At 43.5% G+C, this 15,267-nt stretch overlaps 2 protein-coding genes across 2 annotated transcripts in view; both read left to right on the forward strand.

Annotated features, from left to right (window-relative positions):
* Nucleotides 1-414, forward strand: part of palm1b (paralemmin 1b) — a 15,173-nt gene extending 14,759 nt beyond the window's left edge. The window contains exon 7 of the mRNA XM_071331095.1: nt 32-414. Within this exon, the coding sequence (XP_071187196.1) occupies nt 32-414 (383 nt within the window). The remainder of the gene's footprint in view (nt 1-31) is intronic.
* Nucleotides 415-3,320: 2,906 nt separating this feature from the next.
* LOC139532374 (polypyrimidine tract-binding protein 1-like) lies at nt 3,321-14,836 on the forward strand. Its single transcript, XM_071329854.1, has 17 exons — nt 3,321-3,459; nt 4,132-4,188; nt 4,347-4,365; nt 4,921-4,963; nt 5,274-5,446; nt 6,555-6,701; nt 6,880-7,089; nt 7,204-7,314; nt 7,458-7,647; nt 7,808-7,882; nt 8,065-8,201; nt 8,861-8,894; nt 9,394-9,486; nt 9,583-9,672; nt 10,623-10,749; nt 10,832-10,909; nt 13,084-14,836. Exons 1-17 carry the CDS (start codon nt 3,452-3,454, stop codon nt 13,214-13,216), a joined length of 1,725 nt encoding a protein of 574 aa, XP_071185955.1. The 5' UTR covers nt 3,321-3,451; the 3' UTR covers nt 13,217-14,836.
* Nucleotides 14,837-15,267: the final 431 nt, after the last annotated feature.

Consider the following 15,267-nt stretch of genomic DNA (forward strand, 5'->3'; position numbering starts at 1 on the left):
CCCCCCTCTCTCCTCTCCCTTCGCTCCCCAGCTGTAAATGGAGTATCACAGAACCAGAGTCCTAGAAGAGAACTAACAGGAGTAGAAGCCAAGCTGTTGGGTCCCAGTCCAGACCAGGCCAGCGCTGAGAACCCTGTTACCCTGGTCTTCATGGGCTATACAGCTCTGGAGGGTGAGACAGCGGGGGAGGTGGGGGGGGCAGGGGGGACAGAGGGTGGAGACGGCTCAGTCAAGGCGGAGTTTGTGATGCTACCAGACGGGGAGGGGAAGGGGGTAGGAGAGGGGGAGACGGAGACTCAGGCAGCAAATGGGAGTACGGGTGAGAAGGGGGAGGCAGGGGGGGCAAATGGGGGAGGAGGGGAGGAGGGGGAGAAGGAGAAGAAACAGAGTTGCAAGTGTTGCACAGTCATGTGAGTGTTTGTGTTTGTGTGTGTGTGTGCGTGTGTGTGCGCGTGTGTGAGTGTGTCATAGAAGGAGAGATGTGTGTGAGAGTTTGTGTGTGTGTGTGTGTGTGTGTGTGTGTGTGTGTGTGTGTGTGTGTGTGTGTGTGTGTGTGTGTGTGTGTGTGTGTGTGTGTGTGTGTGTGTGTGTGTGTGTGTGTGTGTGTGTGTGTGTCAGAGCAAGAGAGACTTGAGTGCGTACGTGCGTGTCTGATCACACACTTAACAGGACTACAAAACCAAACAGTCCGACTCCTCCTGCCAAGCAGCAAAAACTACAGCCAACACCAACCATATACAGCCAACAGACACTGGAGAATCAGTACTACTGTGTATTACTGTAGTAGTACTACAACAACAACCTACAGCCAGGACAATATACACTAGACTATGTACTACTTTAGTACTACAATAACAACCTACAGCCAGGACAATATACACTAGACTATGTACTACTTTAGTACTACAATAACAACCTACAGCCAGGACAATATACACTAGACTATGTACCACTTTAGTACTACAATAACAACCTACAGCCAGGACAATATACACTAGACTATGTACTACTCTAGAACTACAATAACAACCTACAGCCAGGACAATATACACTAGACTATGTACTACTCTAGAACTACAATAACAACCTACAGCCAGGACAATATACACTAGACTATGTACTACTCTAGAACTACAATAACAACCTACAGCCAGGACAATATACACTAGACTATGTACTACTCTAGAACTACAATAACAACCTACAGCCAGGACAATATACACTAGACTATGTACTACTCTAGAACTACAATAACAATGGGGAAATCTGAAATGGAACCCTATTTCCTATAGTACTTTGGGCCAAAACACTCCCACGGTGCACTAGTATAGGGAAAAGGCTGCTTTCAGATGCAGCTAGTACCTCCAGACTGATCAAACAAAAACTCCCTCACTGTGTACTGCTATCGTACTACTATTTACTACGATGTATTTCTTCTGATATGGATTATTCTTTTGTTTTGATTGCTATTTTTATATTTTTCTGTCTTGACATTTATAGTGTATTCTGTGTGTACTTCTGTATTCTATTCTATTAATATTATCTTTATTATTGAACTGGATGTGCCGTCACGTTATTGTTGAAAAGAAAATGTAGCAGGTCTTTGTATTGTAATGTGTCTGCTATCGGAGCCATCTGGAAAATGTTTATCATTGTTTTTTAGTCCAGAATATGAAGAAGACATACATTTTGTATATTTCTTTGTGTATCAAGTATTTATCAGTCAGTTTCATATTATATTGTCTCTGTAATATAGTTTCACAGTGTGAACAGTATTCAAATATATTGATATCAAGTTTTATACAATGTATTTATTTGTTTGGGTTCTGAAAATTATAGCTAGCCACACTCTGCATGCAAGCTTGTACCATCATCAGAAATCAATAGGTAAACCAATCAATTAATCAAGCAACCACACCATGTCATCTGGTACATCTCAGATACCATCATTATCTCTGTTTTAAACTGTCCATCCCATGTCATCACCTCTATCTCATCATCTCAAGTCATGTATACTCTACTTACATCTAGTAATCTATTCATCTCTACTAATCTCCTCATTAGACTCACTATGACACTGTGCAACTCATAAACACATTTCACTATTTTATTTGTAAAAAAATGTAAAGGATGGCTGGTTCACTGTTTGAGTCAAGCCCGGCCATTGTTTTAATGCTGATGCTTGTGAATTTTGTTGAGTCAGTGATGTTGAATCTTCTGATGTAGCATTAACTCTAACTCTGATTAGTGTTGTTATTGATCGTAATACTCCTCATCAGGTCTGATCAGTATCATTGATAACTATATCCATCATCACGGCATATTGCTTAACATGAATGTAATAATGGGTTCTATTGGGATCGAAGGGAAGGTGAAACCTGTCGTCAGCAGAATAAACCTTCCATTCCCAGAGACTCTCTGGTGTCTGTGTGTTCCATTACCCTGCTCTACAGTGTACACTAGGGGAAAGAGAAAGGGTGGGTTCTGGGATGAGAGAGGGAGGAGGGAGAGAAGGGAGACTGGAGAGGATAGGTTGAATGAAGGGAAATAGAGAGGGGAGAGGGAGGTGGAGAGAGAAGGTGGGGTTAGGGGGAGAGAGAGAGAGGAGCAGGAGAGAGAGATTACAGATCTCTCACTGGAACCAGGGAGTGTGATGGTCTTGGGTTAGCTGGGGTCGTTTATGGGTCATATCCACACACCATAGATTACCTCTGCTTTTTTATGCATTGGAAATAGTAACAACTGTTTCAAACCACTTAATACAACAACAAAAAAACACATGGGTCAAGTATGTGAAATACTTTTGAATAATTGATTGATTACCCAGCGTGGAGTTTGTACCTAAATGACTATTCCATTGGTTTCCATTGTATCCAGCATGCTAATCTGCTGCTGAAGTATGAAGAACGTTGACATTTTGACCCAGCAGGTCTGGTTCAGAGTCCCGAAGTTAACGAAATCCCACAGCTGCTCCTCCTCAGTCAGCCCTGTAATAGACAAATTATGCCATCTGTTGGCCAATGCATGAACTACAACCCTGTATGGAATTTGTATTTTCTGAACTACATGAACTGATTGTGAAACAGGAAAGAAGCAGCATTCGTTGTTTAGTTGCACAGGTTTGCGAGTCAGCTATCCAATACTAGAACATAATAAATCAATGTGTGTCAATGAAAACCATTCTTCGTTATTTTTCCAGGTAAACAAATGCAAAGCAATGGTATGGTTTCACAGTTATTTTGGTCAAGTTTCGGCCGAGAACTTTAAGAGAATGTTATACCCACCCTTTAATGAACCAATCAAATTGCGATACTAGGTGTAAGTGCCCGCCCATTTAGGGTTATTCCAAGTAGCTGGACCAATCAACGAACGCCTCGGTGTATTCAGCCATTTTGTATGAAAATCAAGGAAATCTGCCGCCGCTCCAGAGACCTGTGGATTATATCGAACGATGGAAGGGTGAGTGAAAAATATGTAGTTTCATGTCGAAAAGAAACGGAAATAATCTAACCGTAGTTGGACTTTTTTTTAAATTTATTTTTATATACAGCCATGTTGTTATGCAATCTGTTTACTATATTTGTGTTTTCTAGTAGTTTAACGTTTAGTTTGAGACGAGATGATGCGTGAGACTTTCAAACAAGGCTAGCTAGTTAGCATTGTCTGCGCGTGAGCGTGTCCGGAAGAGATGCGAACTAGTTGAAGTTAAGACTTAATAAGGGTTGTTTAAAAAAAAAAAAAGTATTATACTGCAAATAACAATAAAAACGCTAGTTGCAGATTTTTTCATGTAGACGAAAATAACCACCTTTTAAAGTATTGCCAAATGTAGTTAAAAAAAACGCCCATCTTGAATCAACGTGTCTTTGTAGCTAGTTTCCGCATTCCATATGTGCGCTCGTGTTTGTGGAAGGCGAATGTTGTGTGTTCAGGATTAGGTTGAATTGTCGAATAACTCTATGGTTATTAGCTGGTCAGGGGACATTACAATTCAACGAAGTGTACTAACGCAACTTTTCATGAGTCAATTCAGTTTCTAGCTAACTATGAACTTCATAAAGTTAGTAACTAAACTTCCTCTTTCGTCCTGCATTTCCTCGCCTCCGCTCTTTCCCCCCTTTGTCTCAACAGACACAAGTTAGATGCTGATCTGTATCCTATGGGACCTGGCTACGTCACAGACATAGAGTAAGTCTCCTGATAGATTTTACATTTACAATCAATCTAAAATGTAATGTAAAATGTTGATTGAGTGATTTGCTGATTGGTTGATGTTTTAGGAAAATGCATCCTGCCCTCTTTGGAGTAACTCAAATGAGTAACCCTCCTTTTCTCTCTCTCCCCAGTGTCTCAGTGGGTACCAAGGTAGGCATCTTTTCATTCACAATTTAACTCCTTGTTTTTTCTCCCTGTCTTTACCCCTGTGTTCTGTGCTAAAACGTTGGTTAAAGTCTCTCTCTCCTCTCTGGCTGTGTCTCTGAGTGCTGTTAGAATGAGTGTCTTCTCATTGTCTCTCTGTCCCAGTCAGTTTTCTAGCCTGGCTGTAACAGTAGCTGTATTGTAGAGAGATGGAGTGAGGCTGCTGGGCCACTCCAGACATGAGCACCATTGACTGACTGACACAGAGCAGTTTCATTAACTGTAGTCTGTATGAGCAAGACCATCTGTCTGACAGACTGCTCTCCTCTCCAGCCATAACTCTGTTAATACATTTACCCGGGTCGTATTTGTTGGTGCACGTAGCAAAACCTTTTGCAACAGAAAATGGAAACAAGTTTGTTATTGAGCATGTTCAGGGTTTTCTTCGGTTGGTGCGGGTTTTCTTCGGTTGGTGCTTAGTGAATACAACCCAGCTAGGCCTGTCTCTGTCTCCATGATGTATGTGGTTATGATCATTGTGAATGTTCCTTTCTCTTCCAGAGGGGATCTGATGAACTCTTCTCCTCCTACATCATGACCCCAGGTGTGTGTGTAGCTGATGGTTAATCAGAATGTTCTGTGTTGTTCTCTAGTAGTTAATGGTAATGTGTCTGGTAATCAGAATGTTCTGTGCTGTTCTCTAGTAGTTCATGGTAATGTGTCTGTTAATCAGAATGTTCTGTGCTCTTCTCTAGTAGTTCATGGTAATGTGTCTGGTAATCAGAATGTTCTGTGCTCTTCTCTAGTAGTTCATGGTAATGTGTCTGGTAATCAGAATGTTCTGTGCTCTTCTCTAGTAGTTAATGGTGCTAAGAGTAAGAAGTTAAATTAAAAAGGTGTCTGTGTGTTTGTAGCCAACGGTAATGACAGTAAGAAGTTCAAAGGTGAGATGCGGAGCCCCAGTGCTCCATCGCGTGTCATCCACCTGCGCCAGCTGCCTGGGGATATCCAGGATTCTGAGGTCATCAGCATGGGAATGCCCTTTGGGAAGGTCACCAACCTTCTGATGATGAAGGGAAAGAACCAGGTACGTACGCACACTACAGGTGCTCTACCCTAAATATGTTCTCACACTCACTACAGGTCCTCTACCCTAAAGGGGTTCACACACTCACTACAGATCCTCTACCCTAAAGGTGTTCACACACTCACTACAGGCCCTTTACCCTAAAGGTGTTCTCACACTCACTACAGGTCCTCTACCCTAAAGGTGTTCTCACACTCACTACAGGTCCTCTACCCTAAAGGTGTTCTCACACTCACTACAGATCCTCTACCCTAAAGGTGTCCTCACACTCACTACAGGTCCTCTACCCTAAAGGTGTTCTCACACTCACTACAGGTCCTCTACCCTAAAGGTGTTCTCACACTCACTACAGGCCCTTTACCCTAAAGGTGTTCTCACACTCACTACAGGTCCTTAACCCTAAAGGTGTTCTCACACTCACTACAGGTCCTTTACCCTAAAGGTGTTCTCACACTCACTACAGGTCCTCTACCCTAAAGGTGTTCTCACACTCACTACAGATCCTCTACCCTAAAGGTGTTCTCACACTCACTACAGATCCTCTACCCTAAAGGTGTCCTCACACTCACTACAGGTCCTCTACCCTAAAGGTGTTCTCACACTCACTACAGATCCTCTACCCTAAAGGTGTTCTCACACTCACTACAGATCCTCTACCCTAAAGGTGTTCTCACACTCACTACAGATCCTCTACCCTAAAGGTGTTCACACACTCACTACAGATCCTCTACCCTAAAGGTGTTCTCACACTCACTACAGATCCTCTACCCTAAAGGTGTTCTCACACTCACTACAGATCCTCTACCCTAAAGGTGTTCTCACACTCACTACAGATCCTCTACCCTAAAGGTGTTCTCACACTCACTACAGATCCTCTACCCTAAAGGTGTTCTCACACTCACTACAGATCCTCTACCCTAAAGGTGTTCTCACACTCACTACAGATCCTCTACCCTAAAGGTGTTCTCACACTCACTACAGATCCTCTACCCTAAAGGTGTTCTCACACTCACTACAGGCCCTTTACCCTAAAGGTGTTCACACTCAGGCACACATATACGGTGTCCACACACACCTTCCCCGGCTGATCTTATGTGTGTGTGTGTAGGCGTTCCTGGAGATGAACACTGTGGACCAGGCTCAGACCATGGTGAACTACTACGCTACGGTAACCCCCCTCATCAGACAGCAGCCTGTATTCATGCAGTACAGCAACCACAAGGAACTCAAGACCGACAACTCACCTAACCAAGTGGTAAGAGGACACTTCCACCATTGACCCACACCAATATGAGACTCACTAACTTGTATGTCTGTAGCACATTTGTAAAGCACATTTGTCAAATCAAAGTTTCTTTGTCATATGCAGAGGTTACAGCATAGTGCCCACAGTACAATGTAATAACAGTGTATGTTTGTCCCCCTCCCTCCAGAGAGTCCAGGCAGCACTGCAGGCGGTGAATGCTGTCCAGGGTGGCACCATGTTGGGCTCTACCATGACCAGTATGGGGGGTGGGATGGGTGCTACCATGTCAGTTGGAGGGGGAGAGATGGGAGCCAGAGGCATGGCCACCCAGAGCCCTGTCCTTAGAGTCATAGTAGAAAACCTCTTCTACCCCGTCACACTGGAAGTCCTGCACCAGGTACGCACACTCCACCAGTGTTTCTTAGTCATGAGTGTGTTCAAATGGTTTTCTTTTGCTTGTTGTCAAAATGCCTGCAGCAGGGATGTAACCTGTGTGTGTTCTCCCCTGTAGATCTTCTCCAAGTATGGGTCTGTTCTGAAGATCATCACTTTCACTAAGAACAACCAGTTCCAGGCTCTGGTCCAATACGCTGACCCCATGACGGCACAGCACACCAAAATGGTACGTACACCCCCCCCATATAAAACTTTGATTTCTCCATCTCGCTCTCTCTGCCGGCTCCAGATGGTCAGAACATCAATAATAGATGCTGTAAATGGACTTGCCTGAACTTCCACGCCCCTAATCCCTCTGTGTCTCTGCAGTCTCTAGACGGTCAGAACATCTATAACGGCTGCTGTACTCTGAGGGTGAGTTTCTCCAAGCTGACCAGCCTCAACGTGAAGTTTAACAACGATAAGAGCCGTGACTACACCAGACCTGACCTTTCTACTGGAGAGCAACACAACCCTCAGCCTGGAATGGACCAGCACGCGATGGCTGCTGCCGCCTTCGGTAACACACACACGTTAGACCGGTGTTTCTCGCACTTTTTTTGTACCAGGAGCTAGCACGTAGCTACCAGGGTGCTCTTCTGGAGACTGTCAAACTGACACTGAAATCAGACTCATGTCTTTTTCCCTCTCCCTCTCTCCCACCTTCTATCTCTTTCCAGGGTCTCCAGGTCTGATCTCAGCGTCTCCTTATGGACACGGATTCCCCCAGGCCTTCACTCTACAGCAGGCTGCAGGTACATCCTCACATTAACACAGTCAGCTGGTTCACTCTACCTGTGGCCTACTACAAATCTGTTCTTACTCCGTTTATTACATAGCTATTACTACATTGTCAAATCATCGGTCGGTCTACTCCAGCTGCACAGGTTGGCCCTGGTGCTTGCGATAACATGTGTCTTTCTTTGTGTGTGTCTAGGTTTGTCTATGCCCGGTGCCTTGGCGTCATTCGGTATGGGTCCAGGGGGCATGGCCGCTAGTCGTCTCGGCCTGCAAGCCCTCGGCGGTGGAGGAGGACAAGCTGGTGTCCTATTGGTCAGCAACCTTAACCCAGAGGTCAGGACTGTTACTAGCCACACACTCTTTCTCTCACCCACAAGCACACCAGTATACATCCTTTATCGTACAAGCACACCATAGTAAACTTTTCCTCTGAGCCCTTTAAATGGGTGTGTCTCCACAGTTTAGAACTAACAGTCTTCTGTTATCTTCCATTTCATGGCTTCCTTTTTGTCTATTCTTGAGTTGCTGGAGACACAATAGTCCTTATATAGAGACACCCCCCCCATGTTATTGTACTGTATTATCTGACCTGTACTGTTGCATTGTTAATATGTCTCTTTTCTCCTCCTAGTGTTGCCATAGTGACAGTGTTTTAGGCACTTTTGTGTTTACTGACCTTGTTCTTTTCTTTACCTCCTTTTCTTTTATTCTCTCCCTCCCCATCTCATCCTGCTCTTTGCCCTTTATAAAAACTCACTCCTATGCCAACTCTTTCTTCTCATCTTTCTCTCTCTCTCTCTCCCCTATCTCTCTTTCTCCTCCTCTCCCTCTCTTTCTCCTCCATGTGATCCTCCCGTGGACCTCTTGGCTGCTGACTGCTGGACTCCATCCCTCCATCCCTGACTCCTCTCCTCCCCCACTTTACCCCTGTCCCCTCCCTCTTTCTCTCTCCCCCTCCCTGGTTCCTCTACCTCCCCCTGCTGTTTATAAAGAGCGTTACACCAAACTGCCTCTTTATTCTCTTTGGTATGTTATCAGCCTTTCGTTTCCCTTTATGACTTTAGATTTTACATTTACCTACTGTTACCAATAATATTATATCATCACTGTACCTACCTCATTCAGTCTTCATTTACCCTTATATTGACCTAAATATTTATGTTTATTATTTTATCATTCTTTAATCTGTTTCACTTTATATATTTATTTAATTACCAACTGGTACTGAATCTAACTATCTGTTACCTGGGCTGGTTTTCGTGTTGTGGTCTGTCTGCGCGGTCTGTCTCTGAATCAGAAATCCAAGCTCTCCTTTACATGAATCAGTCGTTTCATTTCAATGGCCAGAACTGAGTAGTGTGGTGGTATAGAACCTGTTGTCTGGGCATTACAGTAGTCTAGTCTGTCTGCTGTTGATCAAGACGATCACATTGCAACACTGACATTACAACTAAGTCTCTTTCTTCATGAAAAATGCATCTGGTTTGGAGTGTGTGCTGTGTTTTAACCTGTGTGTGTTCTCCAGGTGTGTATGGCGACGTGATGAGAGTGAAGATTCTGTTCAATAAGAAGGACAATGCTCTGGTCCAGATGGCTGATGGCACACAGGCTCAGCTAGGTACTGTGTGTATGTGACCGTGCGTCTGTGTGTTGTTGAAGTAGTTGGTAGCACGTGTGTGTGTTCTGTTGTTTGACGGGCTTGTCTTCTCCTCAGCGATGAGCCACCTGAACGGGGTGCGTCTCCAGGGCCGGTCTCTACGTGTCTCCATGTCTAAACACACCACCGTACAGCTGCCCAGAGAAGGTATGTACACATACTACCATGTCTAAACACACCACCGTACAGCTGCCCAGAGAAGGTATGTACACATACTACCATGTCTAAACACACCACCGTACAGCTGCCCAGAGAAGGTATGTACACATACTACCATGTCTAAACACACCACCGTACAGCTGCCCAGAGAAGGTATGTACACATACTACCATGTCTAAACACACCACCGTACAGCTGCCCAGAGACGGTATGTACACACACTACCATGTCTAAACACACAGCTGCCCAGAGAAGGTATGTACATACTCTACCATGTCTAAACACACAGCTGCCCAGAGAAGGTATGTACACACACTACCATGTCTAAACACACAGCTGCCCAGAGATGGTATGTACACACACTACCATGTCTAAACACACAGCTGCCCAGAGAAGGTATGTACATACTCTACCATGTCTAAACACACAGCTGCCCAGAGAAGGTATGTACACACACTACCATGTCTAAACACACAGCTGCCTAGAGACGGTATGTACACACACTACCATGTCTAAACACACAGCTGCCTAGAGACGGTATGTACACACAGCTGCCTAGAGACGGTATGTACACACAGCTGCCCAGAGAAGGTATGTACACACACTACCATGTCTAAACACACAGCTGCCCAGAGATGATATGTACACACACTACCATGTCTAAACACACAGCTGCCCAGAGAAGGTATGTACACACACTACCATGTCTAAACACACAGCTGCCCAGAGATGGTATGTACACACACTACCATGTCTAAACACACAGCTGCCTAGAGACAGTATGTACACACACTACCATGTCTAAACACACAGCTGCCTAGAGACAGTATGTACACACACTACCATGTCTAAACACACAGCTGCCCAGAGAGATGGTATGGACCGTCTAACATCCACTACTGTTGTGTCATGACATGTTCTACTCTATCCTATTCAAGGCCATGAGGACCAGGGGTTGACTAAGGACTATGCCACCTCTCCTCTCCACCGTTTTAAGAAGCCTGGCTCCAAAAACTACAACAACATCTACCCTCCCTCTGGCACACTGCACCTCTCCAACATACCGTACGTACACACACACCCAACATCCCCTTTGTTTGAGTGTCCTATTGCTTTCTCTGCTAATGCTTTCTCTTTCTCTCTCTAGTCCTGCAGTAGGAGAGGAGGATCTGAAGGCACTGTTCAGCAGTTCAGGAGCTTCAGTCACGGCCTTCAAGTTCTTCCAGTAAGTCTCAACATCCAGCTACACTTTTATGACATCACTACCTAATGATCAAATCAAATGTTATTTGTCACATGCGCCGAATACAACAAGTGTAGACCTTACCGTGAAATGCTTACTTACAAGCCCTTAACCAACAATGCAGTTCAAGAAGAGTTAAGAAAATATTTATCAGGTAGACTAAAATAAAAAGTAACACACATATACAGGGGGCACCGGTACTGAGTCAGTGTGGAGGTTATATACAGGGAGTACCGGTACTGAGTCATTGTGGAGGTTATATACAGGGAGTACCGGTACTGAGTCATTGTGGAGGTTATATACAGGGAGTACCGGTACTGAGTCATTGTGGAGGTTATATACAGGGAGTACCGGTACCGAGTCAGTGTGGAGGTTATATACAGGGAGTACCGGTACTGAGTCATTGTGGAGGTTATATACAGGGAGTACCGGTACTGAGTCAGTGTGGAGGTTATATACAGGGAGTACCGGTACTGAGTCAGTGTGGAGGTTATATACAGGGAGTACCGGTACTGAGTCAGTGTGGAGGTTATATACAGGGAGTACCGGTACTGAGTCAGTGTGGAGGTTATATACAGGGAGTACCGGTACTGAGTCAGTGTGGAGGTTATATACAGGGAGTACCGGTACTGAGTCAGTGTGGAGGTTATATACAGGGAGTACCGGTACCGAGTCAGTGTGGAGGTTATATACAGGGAGTACCGGTACCGAGTCAGTGTGGAGGTTATATACAGGGAGTACCGGTACCGAGTCATGATGTGGAGGTTATATACAGGGAGTACCGGTACCGAGTCAGTGTGGAGGTTATATACAGGGAGTACCGGTACCGAGTCAGTGTGGAGGTTATATACAGGGAGTACCGGTACCGAGTCAGTGTGGAGGTTATATACAGGGAGTACCGGTACTGAGTCATTGTGGAGGTTATATACAGGGAGTACCGGTACTGAGTCAGTGTGGAGGTTATATACAGGGAGTACCGGTACCGAGTCAGTGTGGAGGTTATATACAGGGAGTACTGGTACTGAGTCAGTGTGGAGGTTATATACAGGGAGTACCGGTACAGAGTCATTGTGGAGGTTATATACAGGGAGTACCGGTACTGAGTCATTGTGGAGGTTATATACAGGGAGTACCGGTACCGAGTCATTGTGGAGGTTATATACAGGGAGTACCGGTACTGAGTCATTGTGGAGGTTATATACAGGGAGTACCGGTACCGAGTCAGTGTGGAGGTTATATACAGGGAGTACCGGTACCGAGTCAGTGTACGGGGGTACAGGTTAGTTGAGGTAATTGATGTGCTTGTCTTTACGACATCTTTACCTACTGATGTAATAGTCTTTGTGGCATCACTACCCGACGATGTAATGGTCTTTATGACGTCACTACCCAGTGGTGGAATGGTCTTTATCGCATCACTACCTGATGATGTACTAGTCGTTATCGCATCACTACCTGATGATGTACTAGTCGTTATCGCATCACTACCTGATGATGTACTAGTCGTTATCGCATCACTACCTGATGATGTACTAGTCGTTATCGCATCACTACCTGATGATGTACTAGTCGTTATTGCATCACTACCTGATGATGTACTAGTCGTTATTGCATCACTACCTGATGATGTACTAGTCGTTATCGCATCACTACCTGATGATGTACTAGTCGTTATCGCATCACTACCTGATGATGTTCTAGTCGTTATCGCCTCACTACCTGATGATGTTCTAGTCGTTATCGCATCACTACCTGATGATGTACTAGTCGTTATCGCATCACTACCTGATGATGTACTAGTCGTTATCGCATCACTACCTGATGATGTACTAGTCGTTATTGCATCACTACCTGATGATGTACTAGTCGTTATCGCATCACTACCTGATGTACTAGTCGTTATCGCATCACTACCTGATGATGTACTAGTCGTTATCGCATCACTACCTGATGATGTACTAGTCGTTATCGCATCACTACCTGATGATGTACTAGTCGTTATCGCATCACTACCTGATGATGTACTAGTCGTTATCGCATCACTACCTGATGATGTACTAGTCTTTATCGCATCACTACCTGATGATGTTCTAGTCTTTATTGCATCACTACTTGAAGTAATGGGGAATCCTCTTTCCTGGTGTGTGTGTGTATAGGAAGGACCGTAAGATGGCTCTGATCCAGATGAGCTCAGTGGAGGAAGCTGTTGAGAGTCTCATCGAGTTCCACAACCATGACCTGGGAGATAACCACCACCTCAGAGTGTCTTTCTCCAAATCTACAATCTAACACAATCACTCTCTCACACACACACACACACAGTTACTACAGAGTATAGACCAAACCTGTTCATCAGAATGCCTTCCATGTCGTTTGTATGTCAAGTCTTTTTCCACACGAGACACACTTAATCATTCCTTTATACTTTTTAAAAAGTTTTATCATTATTTTTACACAATTATTTACGTTTACTATGGATATAATCGGTTCATATTTTATTTTAGTAGTTCTACTTCTATGGCGGGAAACTCACAGAACTCTCCAAGATGCACGTCTAGTATTTCTGTTTCTATACTCTTCAGAATGCACATCTAGTCTTTCTGTTTCTGTTTCTAGATTACAATGTTTTATTTTTTCCATTTGATATACTTAAAAAAAAAATCCATTTAATGTTTTCTGTTTCTACTGTCTGTCCTTGGGATCTTCACCACTAGTCATATTGATCTAACAAAATGCCTTTCAGCAACAGTCTAGTGCCTTAACCAGACCAGCCGGCTAGCCTTTCCATGCTATTACATTGATTTTATACGATAGGACTCTCAAATAAGCTTTTTCTTTGAACATCAATAATTTGATTTGAAATATATGGCTGTGGTCTTCCCTTTTTGATTTCTAGATGTACACTATGCATTCCATTTGTATTTTTGTAACATTGGTAGTTCTATACTCTATCATTTTCTATACCGTTTGATATCTACCAGTCACTGTGCATCAAGTCTTAATTCTTGCTCCAGAGGTGCCACTTAAAATCATGCAGCATTTAGTCTTTAGTGCCTACTTCACCCCTAATATTTTACACACACACACAATACTCCAATTTTATTTCACACAGCCTTAGATATTTGGTGCCTACAACACAAATGTATTTATTACCTTTGTTCTGGCACTGACTGTCTATATATTGCTTTTGCTGTAGATTCTTCTGTAGCATAAACGGTTTCATGTAGCTATTGATGGTTGATGTTATTGAGGACCAAAGTACCTACCACCCCTGCTATTTAAACAATCCATGTCAGTTTAAAAGACAATGTTCTAAACTTTCTTTTCTCCCACTGGTTTGATTCTATGGTCCAAATTGAAAGACTGCCTCTTTCAAAAGGGATTTGATTTTGTTTTCATTTTATACCTAATCAGTCAGCCACTAGATTTAAAAATAGTAATTTTGAGTGAGTTATACCTTGAATTTGTGATATTTGGTGTCTTGTCTCATTTCTGTTTAATTACAGAAAAATTCCTCTATGTTGGTAGAGTACTTTAAGCATGAATATATACTGTATGTTGACCTAGTTGATGATATCATAGTGGATAGCTGTGATGTAGTTCTGTATTCCTCTCCTGGTAACGGTTGTCGCTTTCATTTTCCATTATGGGTTTTATTGGGGTCAGGGGTCAACAGGATGTGATGTCATGAAGCAGTGGGAGGGTTTTTGTCTGTCTATATTTAGTGTTTTTGTACCACAGTGATTTGGATTAAATATTCAATTTCATTCCAACATGTATATTTTGATATATAGTTAACAAACGTTGATTCCAACATGTATATTTTGATATAAAGGTAATGCCAGCTTTCTCTGGAGGGCTGTAAAGATGAGTTTTGTATCACAAAGAAATTAAACTAAATGGAACACAGCCTTGTGTCTGTGTTTTTTATGTTTGTTGATTTCCAAATGGCCCCCTAGTCTCAAGGCACTACCCCTGGCCCCTACTCCCTATAGGCACACTTGTAGATCTGAAAGGATTTGAGCGGTTTAAGCAAGCTTCTCTGCCTTCTGATAGGCTTGGGAATCTGGTCAATCTCTGTATGGCCACTTGGTGGAGCCAGAGCCATGTATAGGGATACAGTATACATCACTGTATCCAGGAAAATAATACGGCACTAGGTGGAGTCATCTCTCGCTCTGACTTTGTCCCCACTGATACAGAGGTGACTTTACCTTGTGATTATTTCTCTGACTGTCCTTACCGTAACAGAGGTTAACTTTTTCGCCAATTAGATAGGAATTAAATGCATAGAAATAGGCTAATCATTGACTTGAACTACCGTTCTATTCATTCTATTT

This window comes from Salvelinus alpinus, chromosome 10, assembly GCF_045679555.1.
Source record: "Salvelinus alpinus chromosome 10, SLU_Salpinus.1, whole genome shotgun sequence".
Taxonomy (NCBI): Eukaryota; Metazoa; Chordata; class Actinopteri; order Salmoniformes; family Salmonidae; genus Salvelinus; species Salvelinus alpinus.

Bases quoted from the DNA above. Each gene is read 5' to 3' on its own strand.
- LOC139532374 (XM_071329854.1), top strand. The intron at 7,883-8,064 runs GTACATCCTCAC...GTGTGTGTCTAG, and splicing joins CACTCTACAGCAGGCTGCAG to GTTTGTCTATGCCCGGTGCC. The intron at 10,750-10,831 runs GTACGTACACAC...TTCTCTCTCTAG, and splicing joins CTGCACCTCTCCAACATACC to TCCTGCAGTAGGAGAGGAGG.